The 17,042-nt window shown below is 48.9% G+C and overlaps 3 protein-coding genes across 5 annotated transcripts in view; 2 read left to right on the top strand and 1 right to left on the bottom strand.

Moving 5' to 3' along the window:
- Window positions 1–5,547: 5,547 nt before the first annotated feature.
- LOC122376134 (eukaryotic translation initiation factor 4E-like) lies at window positions 5,548–8,433 on the top strand. Its single transcript, XM_043355837.1, has 2 exons — window positions 5,548–5,709; window positions 6,606–8,433. The coding sequence occupies exons 1-2, from the start codon at window positions 5,570–5,572 to the stop codon at window positions 6,718–6,720; spliced, it is 255 nt and encodes an 84-aa protein (XP_043211772.1). The 5' UTR covers window positions 5,548–5,569; the 3' UTR covers window positions 6,721–8,433.
- A 594-nt stretch (window positions 8,434–9,027) lies between these two features.
- Window positions 9,028–14,616, top strand: LOC122376136. Its single transcript, XM_043355841.1, has 7 exons — window positions 9,028–10,496; window positions 10,891–11,009; window positions 11,472–11,550; window positions 11,965–12,173; window positions 12,630–12,774; window positions 13,678–13,844; window positions 14,209–14,616. The coding sequence occupies exons 1-7, from the start codon at window positions 9,159–9,161 to the stop codon at window positions 14,327–14,329; spliced, it is 2,178 nt and encodes a 725-aa protein (XP_043211776.1). The 5' UTR covers window positions 9,028–9,158; the 3' UTR covers window positions 14,330–14,616.
- Window positions 14,617–14,774: 158 nt separating this feature from the next.
- Window positions 14,775–17,042, bottom strand: part of LOC122376137 (histone acetyltransferase KAT8-like) — a 29,148-nt gene continuing 26,880 nt past the window's right edge. For all 3 annotated transcript variants that reach the window (XM_043355842.1, XM_043355844.1, XM_043355843.1), the window contains one exon: window positions 14,775–15,237. In XM_043355842.1, coding sequence (XP_043211777.1) covers window positions 15,201–15,237 — 37 coding nt within the window. In that variant the 3' untranslated portion in view covers window positions 14,775–15,200. The remainder of the gene's footprint in view (window positions 15,238–17,042) is intronic.

Here is a 17,042-nt window from a genome sequence, read left to right as displayed (position 1 = left end):
CTTCGTCTCGTGACGACCTACCGATGGTTTTTTCCGCGAGGCTCTAGCTCAATTAGGGGCCAAACGCGAGGAGGGTCGCATCCCCCTGTGCCGTCGAGGGATGCAAAACGGCCTATGCCGGCGAGGGTTAAACCCTTATTTGTCCATTTCGCGCAAAAATGCGCAAAATATTTGCATTGGGCAGCAAGCTATACACCTTGAGGAAAGTCAGGCAGCAAATATCTTCGTGTTGTCGGTGACGTTTTCTTTATCCTTAATAAATTCATTGCGTCGTTGCACTACCACGGTTCCGAACAGGCACTGTAAACCCCACCGCTACTAGTAAGCATGAAAAGTTCCCGGGAACTTGAGTACGAGAAACATGCGCAGAAATACCGGCTGTTTTTTTTAAAGCTATTTTGTACGGAATAACTTAAATGATTTTACGCTGAGAGCTTTTGAATCGGGGTAACGGAATATGGTACACAGCAGTCATTTCCATCTCCAGTCGGTAAGTCCTACTTTGTGACGTTATAGCATTATCTGCCTTGACATTGGGGAAAGGAAACTTGCTTATTCGGAAACTTTGGACATTTTTACAATACTCTATCCCATAATTACAGGAATTTCACCGAAGTTGATTTTCGACTTAATTCCGCTTTTTTGATGCGCCTGGCCCACTGTGCGTCGGCCCAGTCCAGTGACGACACGTACAGCGAAGTTGATCGCTTTCTGAATGCGGTGCTTTTGGGAGGCAGTACAGCCTCCCCACACAGTACAGCAGTAAATAATGTGCGGGAAAACTAACGCCTCAACCAGCAGCTTCTTAGTTTCAAGCGAAATCTTGTGTCTCAACTTGGACAGACCGACGAGAACATAGTAGCAGCGGCGCGTTACCTGCGACACATGTTTCTCCCAAGTTAATGCAGAATCGATATTAACTCCGATAATTTTAGCAGATGAAGAGGGCTCAATTTCACAGTCTCCAAATGTGATTTTCATGTCAGATTCACACTTTTTCTTGGGTGGCTTAATGATCAAAAGTTCGGTTTTGCTTGGATTAATTTTGAGTCTGTTTTGGGGTAAACCACTGCAGCGCCACCTGGGCCCAATCTCACCAAGTGCGGTAAACTCAATTTGGGGTAAAATACCAAACTACCCCACTCCATAACTACAAAAATACTACCCCGAAATTAGTTAAACTAGCTTGGTGAGGTTGGGCACTTGGCCCAATCTCACCAAGTTATGTAAACTTAATTTTGGGACAGTATTTTTGTAGTTATGGAGTGGGGTACTTTGGTATTTTACCCCAAATTGAGTTTACCGCACTTGGTGAGATTGGGCCCTTGAGGGTATTTTCAACGCGCAGTTTGAGAGAAGCCAGGTTTTCGGCCGAATCACAGTCTAAAAATTGCACGTCATCAGCATACGTAACTTGTTTTCCGTGAGTCAAATGAGTGCCCAGGTCGCTAGTAAAAATCAAAAATAGTTTATTCCCGATGCATGTGGGTGACCCCTTATGCACGTGCCACGTGCAAAACCAAGAGGTGTCACTTTTGTAATTGTTGCAATATCTCGGTAACTACTGGGCCGATTACGCTGAGAGTTGGCATGTAGGTAGGCACCCATTAGGCAATGCATATCCATGTGCCAGAGTTGGGGTGCTGCTGCACGTGCGCACGTGCAGGGGTCGTTTCCAGATCTCGAGAACGGCTGGACCGATTGCGCTCAAATTTGGTACACGGTTACGGAGCAGTTAGTAGGGTGCCGTGCACAAGTCAGTTGGGATCCATTTTGCACGTGCGCACGTGCAGGGTGCCGCTTCCAGATCTCGCGAACGGCTGGGCCGATTGTGCTCAAATTTGGCACATCGCTAGAGACCGGTTAGTAAGGTGCCGTGCACAAGTCAGTTGGAGGTACCCCCTCGCAATTTCGCACGTGCAAGGCCCACCCTCTCGCTCGCTCCGTTAGTCGCCACCACTGAACTCTATAATGTGGAATGCGCATCGGCCGCCAGATGGTGTCCAACGGTGCCGCCATGTTGCGCAGACCAGGAAGCGGCCGCCGCCTGTGTTGGGGAATAGGGAATTCGGGACCTCGATTTACGTTTGCGGTCGCTGCATCCGTTACGTTCAAGCTATGTTGACACGGAACCCGGCATCTTACGCAGAATTGAGTGGAGAATAAGATCAAATCCTAGAAAATTCTCAGATACAAGAAACTAATACGTTAAGCCCTTTATAAGCCAATGGGGAAATATGAAAATTGCTATTTTGGCGCCGAGAATGATCTGAAACTATCTCAAGCATATAAAATCATGATTTCATGCACTCCTTGCAAGGTTCTATGCTTCATATTTGCATTGTTGCCCTTGCGTGACGGCATTTGTGACGTCACAACGGTCACAGTTTTTCTTCAATAACTCCCGATCAAATTAAGCTAGCGAGTCGGGAAAGCCACCAATGGACTCAGGAAGGCCTGCCGAATCGAATGATATGCGATATGACCTCTTTCGACCAACTTCGTGACCTGGGGGTGCTGACCTCACCTTGACCTGAGGTCAACACCCTAAGTTGACCTGACCCGAACAAAAAGTATATCACACGATGCGCCTGAGCTAGCTGAACACGATGATGCCAAAATCGCGGCTCTACGACCATTTTTGGCGAAGTTATTTGCCAAAAACCGAACCCGTGCCTTAGATCACTTGACCTGATCTCAGAGGTCACCGGTTGACCCGGGACCTTTACAGTGGGTTCCTACCAGTCACTCTGCATTATCCTTTGTCGCAAACGACCAATTTACCGCTTAATTCTAGTTTAATTAGCGGCGCATTAGCGAGGTGGGTTCAATCAACCCCCTCGGCCGGGGCAAATGTAGGTCCGGCGAGTGAATTTGAAGAATTCTGAAGATACGATCGTGTTCCCCACTCAATTTTGCGTAAGATGCCGGGTTCCGTATCTACGTAACTTGAACGTAACGGATGCGGCGGCCGCAAACGTAAATCGAGGTCCCGAATTCCCTATTCCTCAACACAGGCGGCAGCCGTTTCTTGGTCTGCGCAATATGGCCGCCACCGTTAGACACTACGGCCAATAGGGTTGAAGCGGCATTGCTCCCCTGTGGTCGCCACAAAAGGCGTTATACTGGTTGGTATATCTTATCTGCTAGTCTGAATCAACCAACGTCGTTATCGAATGCTGGTCTGTTTGACTTATAATGGATGTGCAACTGCCTCGTTCAACTCTCGATCACTTCTGACTATGTTGCATGTTCCGTTTGCTCTCTTTTCCCTCTCTCGCTCTTTCCTTTCTGTCTAACCTCCCCTCTCCCCTCTGTTCTGATGCTGCTGATGATCGGCGAGGGTTTCGGGGACGCCGGTGAAACGGTCTGTCTGTCTGTCTGTCTCTCCATCGAGTGTCTAACATAGTCTATCTCCCCTTCTCCTCAGATGCTTATGGGGCAATTCCACGACAAATCACCTAATTTTTTTCCAATTGTTCACCACGACCTCTCCGATTTTGCTCAAATTTGGCATGCAAGTTGACCTATAGGCACTACTTCGTCCCAATGAATTTTTAGTCCGAATGTTACAGGGGTCATGAGATATGGGTCATCCAAATTTTTAGGTTTTCCGGAATATTGAAATATAAAGTATTTTTTATCTCTGCAACGGTTCACCGGATCAAGAAAAGTTAGATATGAAATAATAAGCGCATAGACTGGTGCGTCTAGCAAAAATGTGAATGAAACCCCAAGGTCATTTTTTGACCTCGTGACCTTGTGACGTTTTCTTGACCTCGTGACCTTTCAAATTTGTCCTATTTTAAAAATTCTGATTTTTTCCCTCAGAGATGTCTTATCCATGCTCTCAATAGTGGTATGTGATTTGGTTGGTATATCGGACCCGTTGACCTCAAACTGAGGTCAACAATGTGGTCATGACCTGACATAAAAATGACATCTGTCCAGAACGTCGTGAATCGTAGGCAATATAGGTGTCATATGAAAGCTAACTTCACGAATAATACATTGGTGGTGTTTTTTAGTAGGTATGGACCGGGTCAAGGTCACATTAGGTCAGTGACCTAACACAGCATTGTGTTCTTTGAAGGTGGCGTATTTTATTTGTTTGGTAAGTCCAATGATCAGAACACAATAAAAAGAAAACAAAACGTCATAAAACAACGTCTTTCCTTATTCAAAAAGCACATAAAATACAGACACCCATATACAAACACTCGCACAATCACACACATGCATACACCTTGATCGAGGAAGTTCTTTCAAACAAACCTGCGGTGTGAAGAACGAGTCTCAGAGGACTCGGAGAGCTTGATCCTGATCCAGATCCTGAGTCACGCTGCTTTCTTCAAATACTGTGAGGATCACCTTACCGATAAAATACATTTCTTCTTCGTTTCGGCAACGGAAATAGCATGAAAATAGAATAGTTATACGAAGACGAAAATGAAAGAACGCTTCACAAGTGCCCGCATGGTGAAGGGTACCAGGACGTTTTACCGCTTTGTACCGCTCGACTCCCACACCATAGCAGCCTTCAAGCTCTCAGAGTCTTCTGAGACTCGTTCTTCACACCGCGTGTGTCACTGAGGTTTGTCTGAAAGAACTTCCTCGAACAAGATGTATGTATGTGTGTGTTTGTGCGAGTGTGTGTATATCGGTGTGTGTATTTTATCTGTGCCTTTTGAATAAAGAAAGACGTTGTTTTATGACGTTTTGTTTTCTTTTTATGGTGTTCTGATCATTGGAATTACCAAACAAATAAAATGCGCCCCCTTCAAAGAACACAATGCTGTGTTAGGTCATTGACCTAATGTGACCTTGACCCGGCCCATACCTACTCAAAAACATCACCAATGTATTCTCCGTGAAGTTCGCTTTCATACGACACCCATATTGCCTATGATTCACGACGTTCTGGGCAGATGTCATTTTATGTCAGGTCATGACCACATTGTTGACCTTAGTTTGAGGTCAACGGGTCCGATATACCAACCAAATCACATACCACTATTGAGAGCATTGATAAGACATCTCTGAGGGAAAAAATCAGAATTTTTAAAATAGGACAAATTTGAAAGGTCACGAGGTCAAGAAAACGTTACAAGGTCACGAGGTCAAAAAATGACTTTTGGGTTTCATTCACATTTTTGCTAGACGCACCAGTCTATGCGCTTATTATTTCATATATAACTTTTCTTGATCCGGTGAACCGTTGCAGATATAAAAAATACTTTATATTTCAATATTCCGGAAAACCTTAAAATTTGCATGACCCATATCTCCTGACCCCTGTGACCTAGAGACTAAAAATTCACTGGGAGGTAGTAGTGCCCATAGGTCAGCTTGTATGCCAAATTTGAGCGAAATCGGAGAGGTCATGGTGAACATGCCTAGGTGATCTGTCATGGAATTGCCATCATATGATGATCGGCGAAGGTTTCGGTGACGCTGATGAGACTGTGTGTGTCTGTTTGTCTGCCTGCCTACCTGCCTGTGTTTGTCTCTCCGCCTGTCTCCCCATCCCCTCTGGCTATCTAACCTTCCCCCTCTCCCCGTTTCTCAGATGCTGCTGATGATCGGCGAGGGTTTCGGAGACGCCGGTGAGACAGTCTGTGGAGCGGTGGTCAACATCCGGAACAAGGGAGACAAGATCGCCATCTGGACCGGGGACGCCAAGCGGGCCGAGGAAATCACCAAAATCGGGTGAGGAGGATGGGAGGGAAGTGGGGGAAGAAGGGAGCGCAATGTAGGGAGGAGGGGGAGGGGGTTACAAGGGGTGTAAGAGTCGAATGGAACGGAGACGGCAAACGGGCCGAGATCACCAAATTCGGATGAGGAAAGGGAGGGGGAACGAAGGAAGGGACCTAATGCTTGAAAGCGTAGCCGACTCAATGAGTGAATGAATGAATGTAAGAATGAATGACTTATGAATGAATGAATGAATGAATGAATGAATGAATGAATGAATGAAAGAGAGAATGAATTGTGAGTGAATAAACGAAAGAATGAATTGTGAATTAATCTGGGATGGGGAGAATCGGGGTGAATGGGGAGTACTTAGAGAGAGAGAGATAGACTGTTAACGAAACGATGAATGGGTCTCTTTAGTCCCTGGCTGGTGCTATCTGTGAAACAAAATCATCATTTCTTTTCTTCTTTTCCCGAAGTCTAAAAACTGACTCTTCCCTCAGTCTTGTAGCCGTCCCACAGCCAACATTAGCCCCCCCCCCGCCCCCAATCTCACTGGCTATCCCCTTTTGCCTCCTCTACCTCCTCCTCCCTCTCCCTTTCCCTCTCCTCTCTCTCTCTCTCTCTCTCTCTCGCTCTCTCGCTCTCTCGCTCTCTCGCTCTCTCGCGCTCTCTCGCGCTCTCTCGCGCTCTCTCGCGCTCTCTCTCTCTCTCGCGCTCTCTCTCTCTCTCTCTCTCTCTCTCTCTCTCTCTCTCTCTCTCTCTCTCTCTCTCTCTCTCTCTCTCTCTCTCGAGTCTAGACTTACACCAACCTCTCCCATCTTTACTAACAACTATCTGCAGCTGTCTCTTACCCCTCCCCGCCCCAATCCCTATGAACCTGACACCACTCTCTCCCCCTCCATCCACAGTCAGCGTCTGAAGGAGGTCCTCAACATCAACCCCAAGATCACTATCGGCTACCAGGCCCACTCCGATACGATGGTGAAGTCTGGGAGCATCGCCAAGAACCGCTATGTCGTCTAACAGCGCCGTGCGAGGCTGGGGAGGCGCCGCCGCCGATGGTGATGATGCTGGTGCTGAAGTTGATGTTGGTGAGGGTGATGAAGTTGGTGATGCTGATGTTGTTGATGCTGATGCAGTTGATGCTGAAGCTGGAGTTATGATGTTGCCGGTTGAGTCTGCCAAGCACCGTCTGTCTCAGTTAAGTTGGTTACTACCTGGTTGACCAACCGTTTAGCCTGGCGTAAGGCTGGAAAGCCCGACTACGACGACGGCTGATAACTTTGTGGGTGATAGATCGGTCCGTGATAGACTGCCAGAGCAAGGGAGCCTGTGGCGGGAAGGCAATCAGTACCACCATCAACAATAGCAACGGCGACATCAACATGAACAGCATTAGCATCAACAAGAACTGCCAGCGTGTACGCTTGCTAAATATTACTCGCACGTTGTGGGGTTTTTGAAAGCCCTATTGTGTCGGTGCATATCGGGTGTTTGCGGGTCTAAACGTCTCAACCTGGGGCGCTCGTTAGCATAGACGGAAAACCGGCTGTTTCGTGTCAGAAGCCATGACAGAGACTGTCCTTGTTGGGCTTGAGAGCCCTCGATTATTACATACATTGTGTCATATTTGAAAAAAGAGTCCGGGCAGCAAAAAAAAAGCATCAACAAGAACAGCATCAGCAGCAACATGAGCATCATCAACTTCAACAGCAGCAGCAGCAGCGGCGGCGGCGGCGGCGGCGACCCCATTCGCCGCTCTACAGCAGTGTATAGGCTGGGCGGCGCGGTGCCCCCAAAGGGCTCTACGCTCGGAGCCCATAAGGCAAGGTTATGCAGTGGACCGGTCGCCGCAGTGCTAAGGACATTAATGGGTTGGGAAGACTCGATGTGACGGAGGGCGACGGTGGCGCCGCGCGGCGGCCGGTCGGCAAAACTGCTGCCTGTGATAGTGACACGAGGGAGAGTGGTGGAGAGAGGGAGAGTGGAGAGTGAGGAGAGACAGAGAGAGGAGCGAGCTAGCCGGCGAGGAGCGGCTCGTGTGAAAAAGCTGTGTAACGCGTTCGGGCGAAAGTGGTGGCTGTTTTGAAGCCGACGCAGCGCTTGTAAAGCGAGCGTTTGATAAAGAAAGGCGTGTGGTGTGGAGTTGTGTTGGCCGCAGGCTAGCCAGCGTATAAACGAGCGAAGGAGCGAGCTAAAATCGTGACAAGGGAAAGAGAGAGAGGAGAGACTACTGCGGCGTTTGTTGCGTTCTTGAGGCGATTCGCCTCAAAACCCGTGTGCTGTCTTCTCCAAGGTATGTTCTTTGTGTAACCTGAAGTGAGAGCGTTGTATAGACGAGAGCGAGAAAGAGGGTGGGAGGGACGGCCGGAGGGGCCCCGAAGAGGGGCTCGGAGGCTGCACTGCCGAGGCCGCCACCTGCCGGCGAAGTGGCGAAGCTAGCCACTTGGGCTCGTAGAAATCCGCGGTGTATGTAGCCTATCATTATTGTTGCTGTGTTTAATAAGTATGTGTGTGTGTGAGTTTGAGGTTGTCCATGTTGGTAATTCTAATAGAGATATGGTTACTTTGGATCAGCTGCTTGTGTTGAATGGACGAGATGCAGCGAGGGTAATGGGTAATGAATACGCATGACGCGTTGCGTACAACCGGGAGTGTTTGGTTTTCTTGTCGGTTAGATAATCTTTTTTATCGTTTATTATAAACTTGGGCCGTAATATAATCGAAATTCTGTCATAAGGGACGTATGAAGTTATCTTGGCAGATTTTATGTTGGCGTGCGTTTGGGTTAGATCAGTTGGGCTTCATGTTGGTTAATCGGTACGCCTGAGCGCTAGTCTTACAGGCAGCTTTTGCCAAATTGTCAGGGAACTCAGATTTGTTTTTCAATAGAAAAACAATTCTAAAGAATAGTGTTTTAACTATTGACAACAAACCTTCGGTTATTTACAGTGCATCTGGTGCGAGTTCCATACATGAGTCCGCTATTGAAGAATAGGATAAAGCTAACGAACACGAAGTGAACGCTGGAACGAACACTGGAAGCGCAACTCGTACTTTTGAACTTATGACAGTAATATGAGTGACTTATGATGAGACATGCTACTGGGTAACTAAGCACTCGGTTATAGTTAAAACATTTTGTGTGCTTTTTAAGTTTCTTAGAACTACGTGCTATGCGATCTACGACTGATTATTTATTTTCGTTCATCAAATCGTGAATGGCATGTTACAAACCATACCTTTGCCGATCACTCGAAAAGGTTAACTTAATTAAATTAGGTGAATAATTTGGCGGAAGTGGTTCACCCTCGAACCGCAGGTGCAACTGCATTTGTTCAAAACGTGAAGCTCAGCGAAAAATATTTCGATTTTCGGGTTTGTTAATTTTGAGTTTCATGCTTAATTATTTTTCGTTTACCTTGGTCAGATGACTGATAAATTAATATGTTAGATATGTAATGTGTCTGATTTTTGTTTCGATAATGGCTCCTGACAAATTCGGCACCGTCCTGTTTTTAAGTGTTATCATTCAGTTCACCAGTCTCACGCACTCTTACAATGTTGACGAAAACTTCATGAAACAACTAGAAGAGTACAAGCAAAGGTATCACGAAATAAAAAATGCAGAGCAAAAGTATACAGGCGCAAAGGAGATACCATATGGTGAGCTTAAACCTTACTTTGATATTACAATTCCTGAGATACGTGAAATGTACGATGACAGCGTGAAATCTTACGTGTACAAATACTACGTCGACAAGAATGTTCAGGTGTACAAGAAGTACCTATTCCAGCAAGTCATCGACGAATGGTTTCTGCACGTGCCATGCTACACAATGAAGGACATCGGCGCGGGAGCCGCTCTTAAATGCCCTCCCGACAATCCTGACCTTGGGAAGGGTCAATTCGGCATTCCATTCAAAGGTTCTGCCTGCGTTACCGATCAATTCGGTTGCTCCCTTCAATACCTCCCATCCTACGAAATGTACGTCATTTCGATCGACGACCTGCGTCGTTGCGGGCCCGGCATGATCCACTCATTCGTGGCCAAAACTCTAGGCGTGCGCAGTCCGATCCAAGAGCCCGATCGAAACGAGCACGTCACTGTCAACTTTGAAAACGTCGACATTGGCCTGCTTCCTTCATCCTTCGATGATCACAGCTGGCGCGAATTGGTCGCTCCGCAGTTGGAGGATCTCGACAGCTGTCGCAAAACTACCGAGGAGATTTACCAGATGAAGACAGCCACCTTCCCGAAAGGAATCTTCGACTATGGTTCGGTGCTCGTACCAGGAACTTTCCAGTACTCCGACCCCCTCGATCCGCGGGCCGTGACCGTCACCAAAGAAATCTACGAACAAGTACGACTGGACCGCTCCAAATACGGTCACGACTTCCGCCTAGCGCTGACGGGAAACGACCTCTTCCGCATGCGCTTGTTCTTCACGTGTGGCGTCAACGGCAAGTGCTTCCACAAGAACGGCGTCTGCAAGAACATGGGCTTCGTCGGGGCCAGTCCCCTTCTCGACATCGGCTTTAAACACGACCAGGGTGTCAGTTGTGAATGTTTTTGCCCCTACTCTGACCTCAAAGGACAATTCTGTGAGGTCAACGCCTTCATGAAGTATAAATTCCTGGACACGAAGGCGATGTGCTTTAAGTTTATCACGAAAAACGGTAAATTTGATGTCGAGGAAGAGCGAGGGGAGCTGGAGACAGAGCGAGGGAGGAACGTGCTCGCACCCGGCGCAAAAAGCTCGTTCGTCTACGCCAAGAAGGACATCTTCTCTGATGCGGTAAGTACCGTAATTAATAAATTAAAATAAAAGTTAATGTGCGTAAAGTTAATCATTTCGTTATCAGTTGCCGAACTCTGAAAATTCGTTATGTGAAGTGCCATTTGATGATTCGCAGCACTTGCATGTGCCCTGAGAATGCGTGTGACAGTGTCCGCGTTTCCCTATGAGACTTTATAATATTACCTCTGTACCGCTTCCCTCGATTTTCTCTGTATCGTAGTCCCATGATCCCTACATTACCCAACTTACCCTAAGTTACCCCATGACCCCTCGTTACCCCATAACCCCACGTTACCAAACAACCTCACGTTACCCCATGACCCCTCGTTACCCCATAACTCCACGTTACCCCATAGCCGCACCTTACCCCTTACCCCTTACCCCACCACAGGAAGCCGGCCAGCTGACCCAAGACCAGGACAAACTGGTGGCCATGTTCCATCCTCCTGCCGAGATGAAGAAAATGGGCGGCCTGGCCGTGGCGCCGGATGTGTGGGTCTCAAAACAATGGTAGGTGAAAAGGATAGAGGGATGTATCATGAAGAAAATGGGAGGAGTGGTCTTCAAACAATGGTGGGTAGATAAACGGTAAATGGTTATCGTAATAGCCAAGGCCAGTGCTCAATGTTATAAACGGGTGAACTTTGATGTTAATGGCATTTGGTAACGTCTATGACAATGATAACGACTTCGAGCTCGAGGATAACTCTTGAGCTCAAGAAAATGTATTTTCATCTATAGTCTGACCTTTGACCTCTAGCATGACCTTCGAATTTTAGTCTAGCATTTCATGACCTTTGATATTTGTCGTTTGATGTGCCCTTTGTTATCTAGCATGACCTTTGATGACGACTAGTCTAACCTTTACCGATAGTCTCGACCTCTGACCGATAGCCGTGGCCCGTGACATCTGAACCCAGTCTGACCTATGACCCCCAATTTGACCTCTGCTGACCTCACTGCTCGCCTCAGGTGCACGTTTATTTGGGCCCCACAGGCCACCAAGAGAGCCGTGGTTACCGTCGACCCGTCTCGACTCTGGGAGTCAAAGGTAAGAGTCACGACTCTGGGAGTCAGAGGTAAGAGTCACGACACTTGACCAAGGGATAATAAGTGTTGCGATTTTGGTAGTCAAGGACTTCAGTCACTAGTGTTAATTTAGACAAACGTCGGAACTTTATTGACAGGTCGCGACTTTTAACTTTGACTTTGCCATAGCTCCAGAGTAAGAGCCTGTGGAGTCCAATAAGAGTCACGCATAGAATGTTTTGAAGCGGAGACGATATTCCTGGCTTGTGACCAAACTATTGCTGAATTTTGATTTTGAAAACGTATGCAACGCATCACGCAAGATAACACACCCTTTTGATACCAAATGCCTTACGTAATACGTATCCCATAGTCACAAGAGGCACTGTCCACAATCCCTCATTGCACAGTAACGAACGTTTACTTCCTCCAACAGGAATTCACGCAGGCACTTCCCGAGATCACTAAAAGTCTCATCGAGAAGCGGGGCGACTGTCAGCGCGCGCTGAAATTCGTTCATTCACACGGCCCGGATCCAGCCAAACTGCGAGTGAAGTGCTTCTCGATCATCTACTTTAGTCCTGAGAGACCGTATATGATATGGAGTAATACCAGTGCGCTTTCGGCCTACATCTACTGGGATTGGTGAGTGAAATGCGGAGGGAGAGAAGGATGTACTTACATACTTAGAAATTGGGTGATAATGAGGTTTTTATTGCTTTTACTTCTTGTCTTGGGTGATCAGGAAAGACAGGGGCAACAGCCGAGACTTATAAGGTGTTAGAAGAACGGGATGGGATAGAGTGGCATTCTTAGTGGCTCGATTGGTTAGTAATGTAGGGAAAGAACATTTGGTTGCCCTAATGAGTGAGTGACCTATTGAAGACAACGCTAGTTTCGAAAAAGTATGAAGAAAAGATTCCTCACATGGCAACGGGTGCGGATTCAAGACAAACCATGCAAATGTATCCGAGTATTTACCCATCCCGATAAAAGCTACCGATTCTTTCCTTACAGAGCCAATCTCTTCGGTGATAGCTAGTCCTTCTTCTGTTCTACGTAATCCACAAAATGACTCCTGCACTGCGTCTGGTATTCCAGGTATCTTTCTCAGGGTATTGCCCGCCAGCTGAAGCACGCTATGAAGCTCACACTGATCACTAAGTTCGAGTTGGCGCCCGATCAGACCCTAGGAGCCAAACCGTCCGGACCGCCGCCAAAACTGGTGGAGAGACCCGATCCGCCGGTAAGGAGAGAGGGTGAGAGGGTGAGAGAGAGAGAGAGAGAGAGAGAGAGAGAGAGAGAGAGAGAGAGAGACAGAGACAGAGAGAGAGAGAGAGAGAGAGAGAGAGAGAGAGAGAGAGAGAGAGAGTGAGAGAGAGAGAGAGAGTGAGAGAGAGAGTGAGAGAGAGAGTGAGAGAGAGAGAGAGAGTGAGAGAGAGAGTGAGAGAGAGAGAGAGAGAGAGAGAAGAGGAAGAGGGAAGGAGGGAGAGATGGTAAGGAGGGAAATGGTTTGAAAAAAGGTTCTGATTGTCTGAAATCAATTAATTTGTGCCACACGGACTGGCCGTGGGATTATCCCATGGGACTATATACAGTTTACCCCCCCCCCCCAACTTGTCACCGTTCCCCATCAGGGCGGCGGAGTCGGAGTCGGTCGGAGTCGACAGTTGTGACCGGAGTCGGAGTCGGAGTCGGAGTCGATTTTAGAAACCCGAGCCGGAGTCGGAGTCGGAGTCACCGAAAATCTATCGACTCCGCAGCCCTGCTAGGTCTGCGGAGTCAGAGTCGGGAGTTGGAGTCGGTCGGAGTCGACAATTCTGCCCGGAATCGGAGTCGGAGTCGGAGCTGGTTTTTGAAAGCCGGAGTCGGAGTCGGAGTCGGAGTCGCCGAAAATCCATCGACTCCGCAGCCCTGTTCCCCATTGACGAGTGCGTTCAGTTTACCTACCCGTTCGTCTTTTCATCCTCCGACCCGACTCTTGCTGTTGTTTTCCATTGCCAACTCAGCCTCGCTCAGCCCGCTGATGACTTCTCTGTTCACTACCGCCGTTTTCCGTCAATAATTTCCCCCTCACTTCCACAACACTAACTCAGCCCCGTTCCCAGACTCGCTAACTCCTCATTTCTCCCCTTTTCCCGACGAACAGATGCTCAAAGGCACCACCGAGGCGTGGATGAACCCCGCCTATCCAATGCAAGACTGGTTCGCCACTGTCAAGGCGGACAACTCGAAGAAGATAGCGCTCTTCGTGGTCGGTCTATTACTCACATTGGCTATGCTGGGAGGCGGCGGATATCTTCTCTATTACTTTGTGTGAGTAGGTAGACGCCCCGTGTGCTTCTTTATGTTTGGCGCCCCAACGGTTGTTCGGTGGGTTAACAGTCAGTCTGTATTAGGATTGAGGATTTGAATGGGTTGGTTCCGGGAACGAAAGAGCATCTCTTCTGGAAAACAAACTTGCTTATGGTGAGATTTCAGCATCGCCTTCTAGCCTATAAAGCTGTGAAATTTCACAGGATTCGTTCACTCAATTTAGAAAATGTAGAATCATGTTTGATCGTCTTGGCAGAACGTTTATGTTGGTGAGCGGTTATTGGCCAGCGATCAATCCCGAAAGTTTCACCGAATGTTTGTTGAAATGATAAATGTCTAAATTATTTTTGAATTTCTCTCACAGCGTCATCAAACCAACTCTGGACGACGACACGGGCTATGAAAAGGTCGAGACGGCCTATAACACACCCGGAGAGGCGACTACACCAGCCGGAGGTAGTTCAGAGGGCCTCAAACTGGACTGAGAAACCGACGCACCGCGACAACGCCATCTATTGACGGAGAGTGCGTTAGCGATGGGGGTGACATTTATGGAGTGGTGGAGGAACTTTCGGTCGGTTAGGATGAACGAGCGGTCGATACGAAATATTTTTTATGAAATAAATGATGTTTTTTTTACATTCATCTCGAACATTTCGTTCTATAATTTGGTTATTTGTAAACGGATTGTAAATGTGTTGTTGGCTGGACAGTGGACGTGTCTCTAATTCACGAACCAGTAAAAGTACAATGATGTAAGTTTCATAACTCACTTTAGCGTTTACCCATGATGCATTGCAGTCTCTTTCAAAGTGTGAAATATGTGAAGGCGAAGAGGTTTGACAAAGTGAAAGTGATAAGTAAGTTGTAACGGTGATTTGAACAGCCGACTTTGCAGAGAACGATCTTTAACCCATCCGCCCTCTTCAATGCCCAAAAATCGCTTTTATATTCATGTCCGATGTATTTGTACAATGATTCGCCCATGTAAGCATTGACTCGGACTTTGGGACGAAAAGCAGCACTGAGAGATCGCCTGAGGCTCTCTAACCGACGAAGAAAACAAGTCTTCACTGGAAACACCAGCCGTGATTGGGGCTCCCTTATCGACAAAGAAAACGCCACGTGATTCGCACAACATGGCTGATGTTCGAATTTCGAAATAGCTTCTTCAAGCAATAACGCAATAACGATGTTTTTCACGCAGGCAGCTAACCTTAGTGGTTTGGTTTAGAACGTGCGATTAATTGACTGGTCTGTGACGTCATATGACATATTTGCGACGTCGCTATACCGTATTCAGGCGTTGCAGGCGGCTTCATTCATCCTTTGCAGTGATGGAAGCTGTCTGGAGTGTTACTTCTTTCTTGGGATGCGCTTTGGAGGCACCCACCTGTAAAAAGGAGAATTGTTAGATCATTTCGAAGGATCATGATATAGCACATCCACAACTACGAACCAAGCGAGCGCAGTGATCGGGGATGCCCGGCAGGATGGTGCCGCGCCTGCGGCGAAGAGGCCGACACCCCGGACCATGTCCTTCTGCGGTGCCCGGCGCTGATGAACGCCCGGCTCCGCATCTCCGGCACCATCTTCCCGAGCCTGAGCGACGTGCGACGAGACGACGCGGTGGCGGCCCTGGCGAGGGTCGCCAGGTACCTCCAGAGCCGTTAGGCTACAGCTCACCAGAGCCTGGAGGGACAACACAACAACAACAACAACCAAGCGAGCGAAAGACAACGTATCGCCTTTTATCCTCAGGGTAGGAGCGGCCTGTCGTACTGACTTAAAAGTCACCGTCCAGCACAAGAAGAAGATCTATTCTGATCCTTGCGTCACGCTACATCACCCCCTGGTTCTGAAGAACCACATTACTCTACATGTTACATGTCATTCAATCAACGCATCAACTACATCCTCTGGCACACCATCGCCATATCTTTCCGGCTCTCTTCGAACACGCGTACCACGCCGCAGCGTCGCAGGCACGAACGTTTCACTCTCGTCTGCGGACACATCGGACCCGGTCGGTGGATCGGGGTTCGGGGACTGAGCGACGCTGGGCGGCCGCGTGTCCGACTCCGTCACATCACTCGGAGCTGGCGACACACACACGCCATCACACTCGCTGTCATCAGACCACTCCACCGTTGGCGCTCGCAGAGCCCCTGGCCTCGGACATTCAGGGACGGTCAACCGATGTCGGAGGTTTCGCACATGTCGTGGGACATTATCGACTTCGATTGTCTGGGCCGAAACGACGCCTGTCACAATACCCTCGTCTGACTTTACAAAACATCGGTCGCCCCGCCGCCGAACCCACACCTTGTCCCCTACCTGGTATACACCGGGTTTCTTCAGCGGCAGGGCGTCACCAGGCTCGTCTGAGGTTCTGCGGGGCGTCACGTCAACGTCTCGGCCAGGGTGTCGAAGCACCCCGTTGATTGGAGCTGTGGCCGGGTCACTGCCATCCTTCGGTGTCACGTTGTATCGATGGACTGCTTCAGCAACGGAGCAGGACTGCCGGGCCACCATCACTTTGATGGTACGATGATGGCGCTCGACGATGCCGTTCCCGCCGGGCTCGTAGGCAGCGCGGAACCGGATGGATACGTCCCAGCGAGCCGCGAACGCTAACATGACCCGGCCACGGAACTCTGTCGCATTGTCCGTGAGTATTTCCGCCGGGGCTCCACGCTCTAGAAACACGTTCTCCAGCTCACTCACAATCTCCAGAGCTCCTGCCCGGCGAAGCCGTCGCCATATGGCGTACCTCGACGGCCCGCAGTCCACCAGCGTCAGGTATGGGTGGCCGTGCACGTGGGTGACATCCATGGCCAGGCGATCCCACGTGCGTTCTGTTCCGAGTGACCCACCGGGCCAGCGCTCCGGCGCCGGGTCAATCGAGGCACACGTCTGGCATCGTCTGACCACGTCTCGCACAGCTGGTTTTGACACCCGCCTCACCCCCAGCTCACGTCGGGCGTACCACAACGTTCTCCTCACTCCTTGGTGACCGATGTTTTCGTGGATGGTGCGGATGTCACTCGCTGAGGCACTTGTGATGGCAGCGACAGCCACCGGTTGTGCTTTGGACGAATCAGTGGTTGGCTGGTCGGCAGTCTGCAGCCAGGCGTTGGGCACCCGCGTCACCTCATCAGCACGGTTGACCGCTGACGCGACCAGCTCGATAGTGAC

The sequence above is a fragment of the Amphibalanus amphitrite genome, unplaced genomic scaffold (assembly GCF_019059575.1).
Source record: "Amphibalanus amphitrite isolate SeventyFive unplaced genomic scaffold, NRLGWU_Aamphi_draft 002027F_arrow, whole genome shotgun sequence".
NCBI classification, from domain to species: Eukaryota; Metazoa; Arthropoda; class Thecostraca; order Balanomorpha; family Balanidae; genus Amphibalanus; species Amphibalanus amphitrite.
This window is presented reverse-complemented; position numbering and strand designations above follow the sequence as displayed.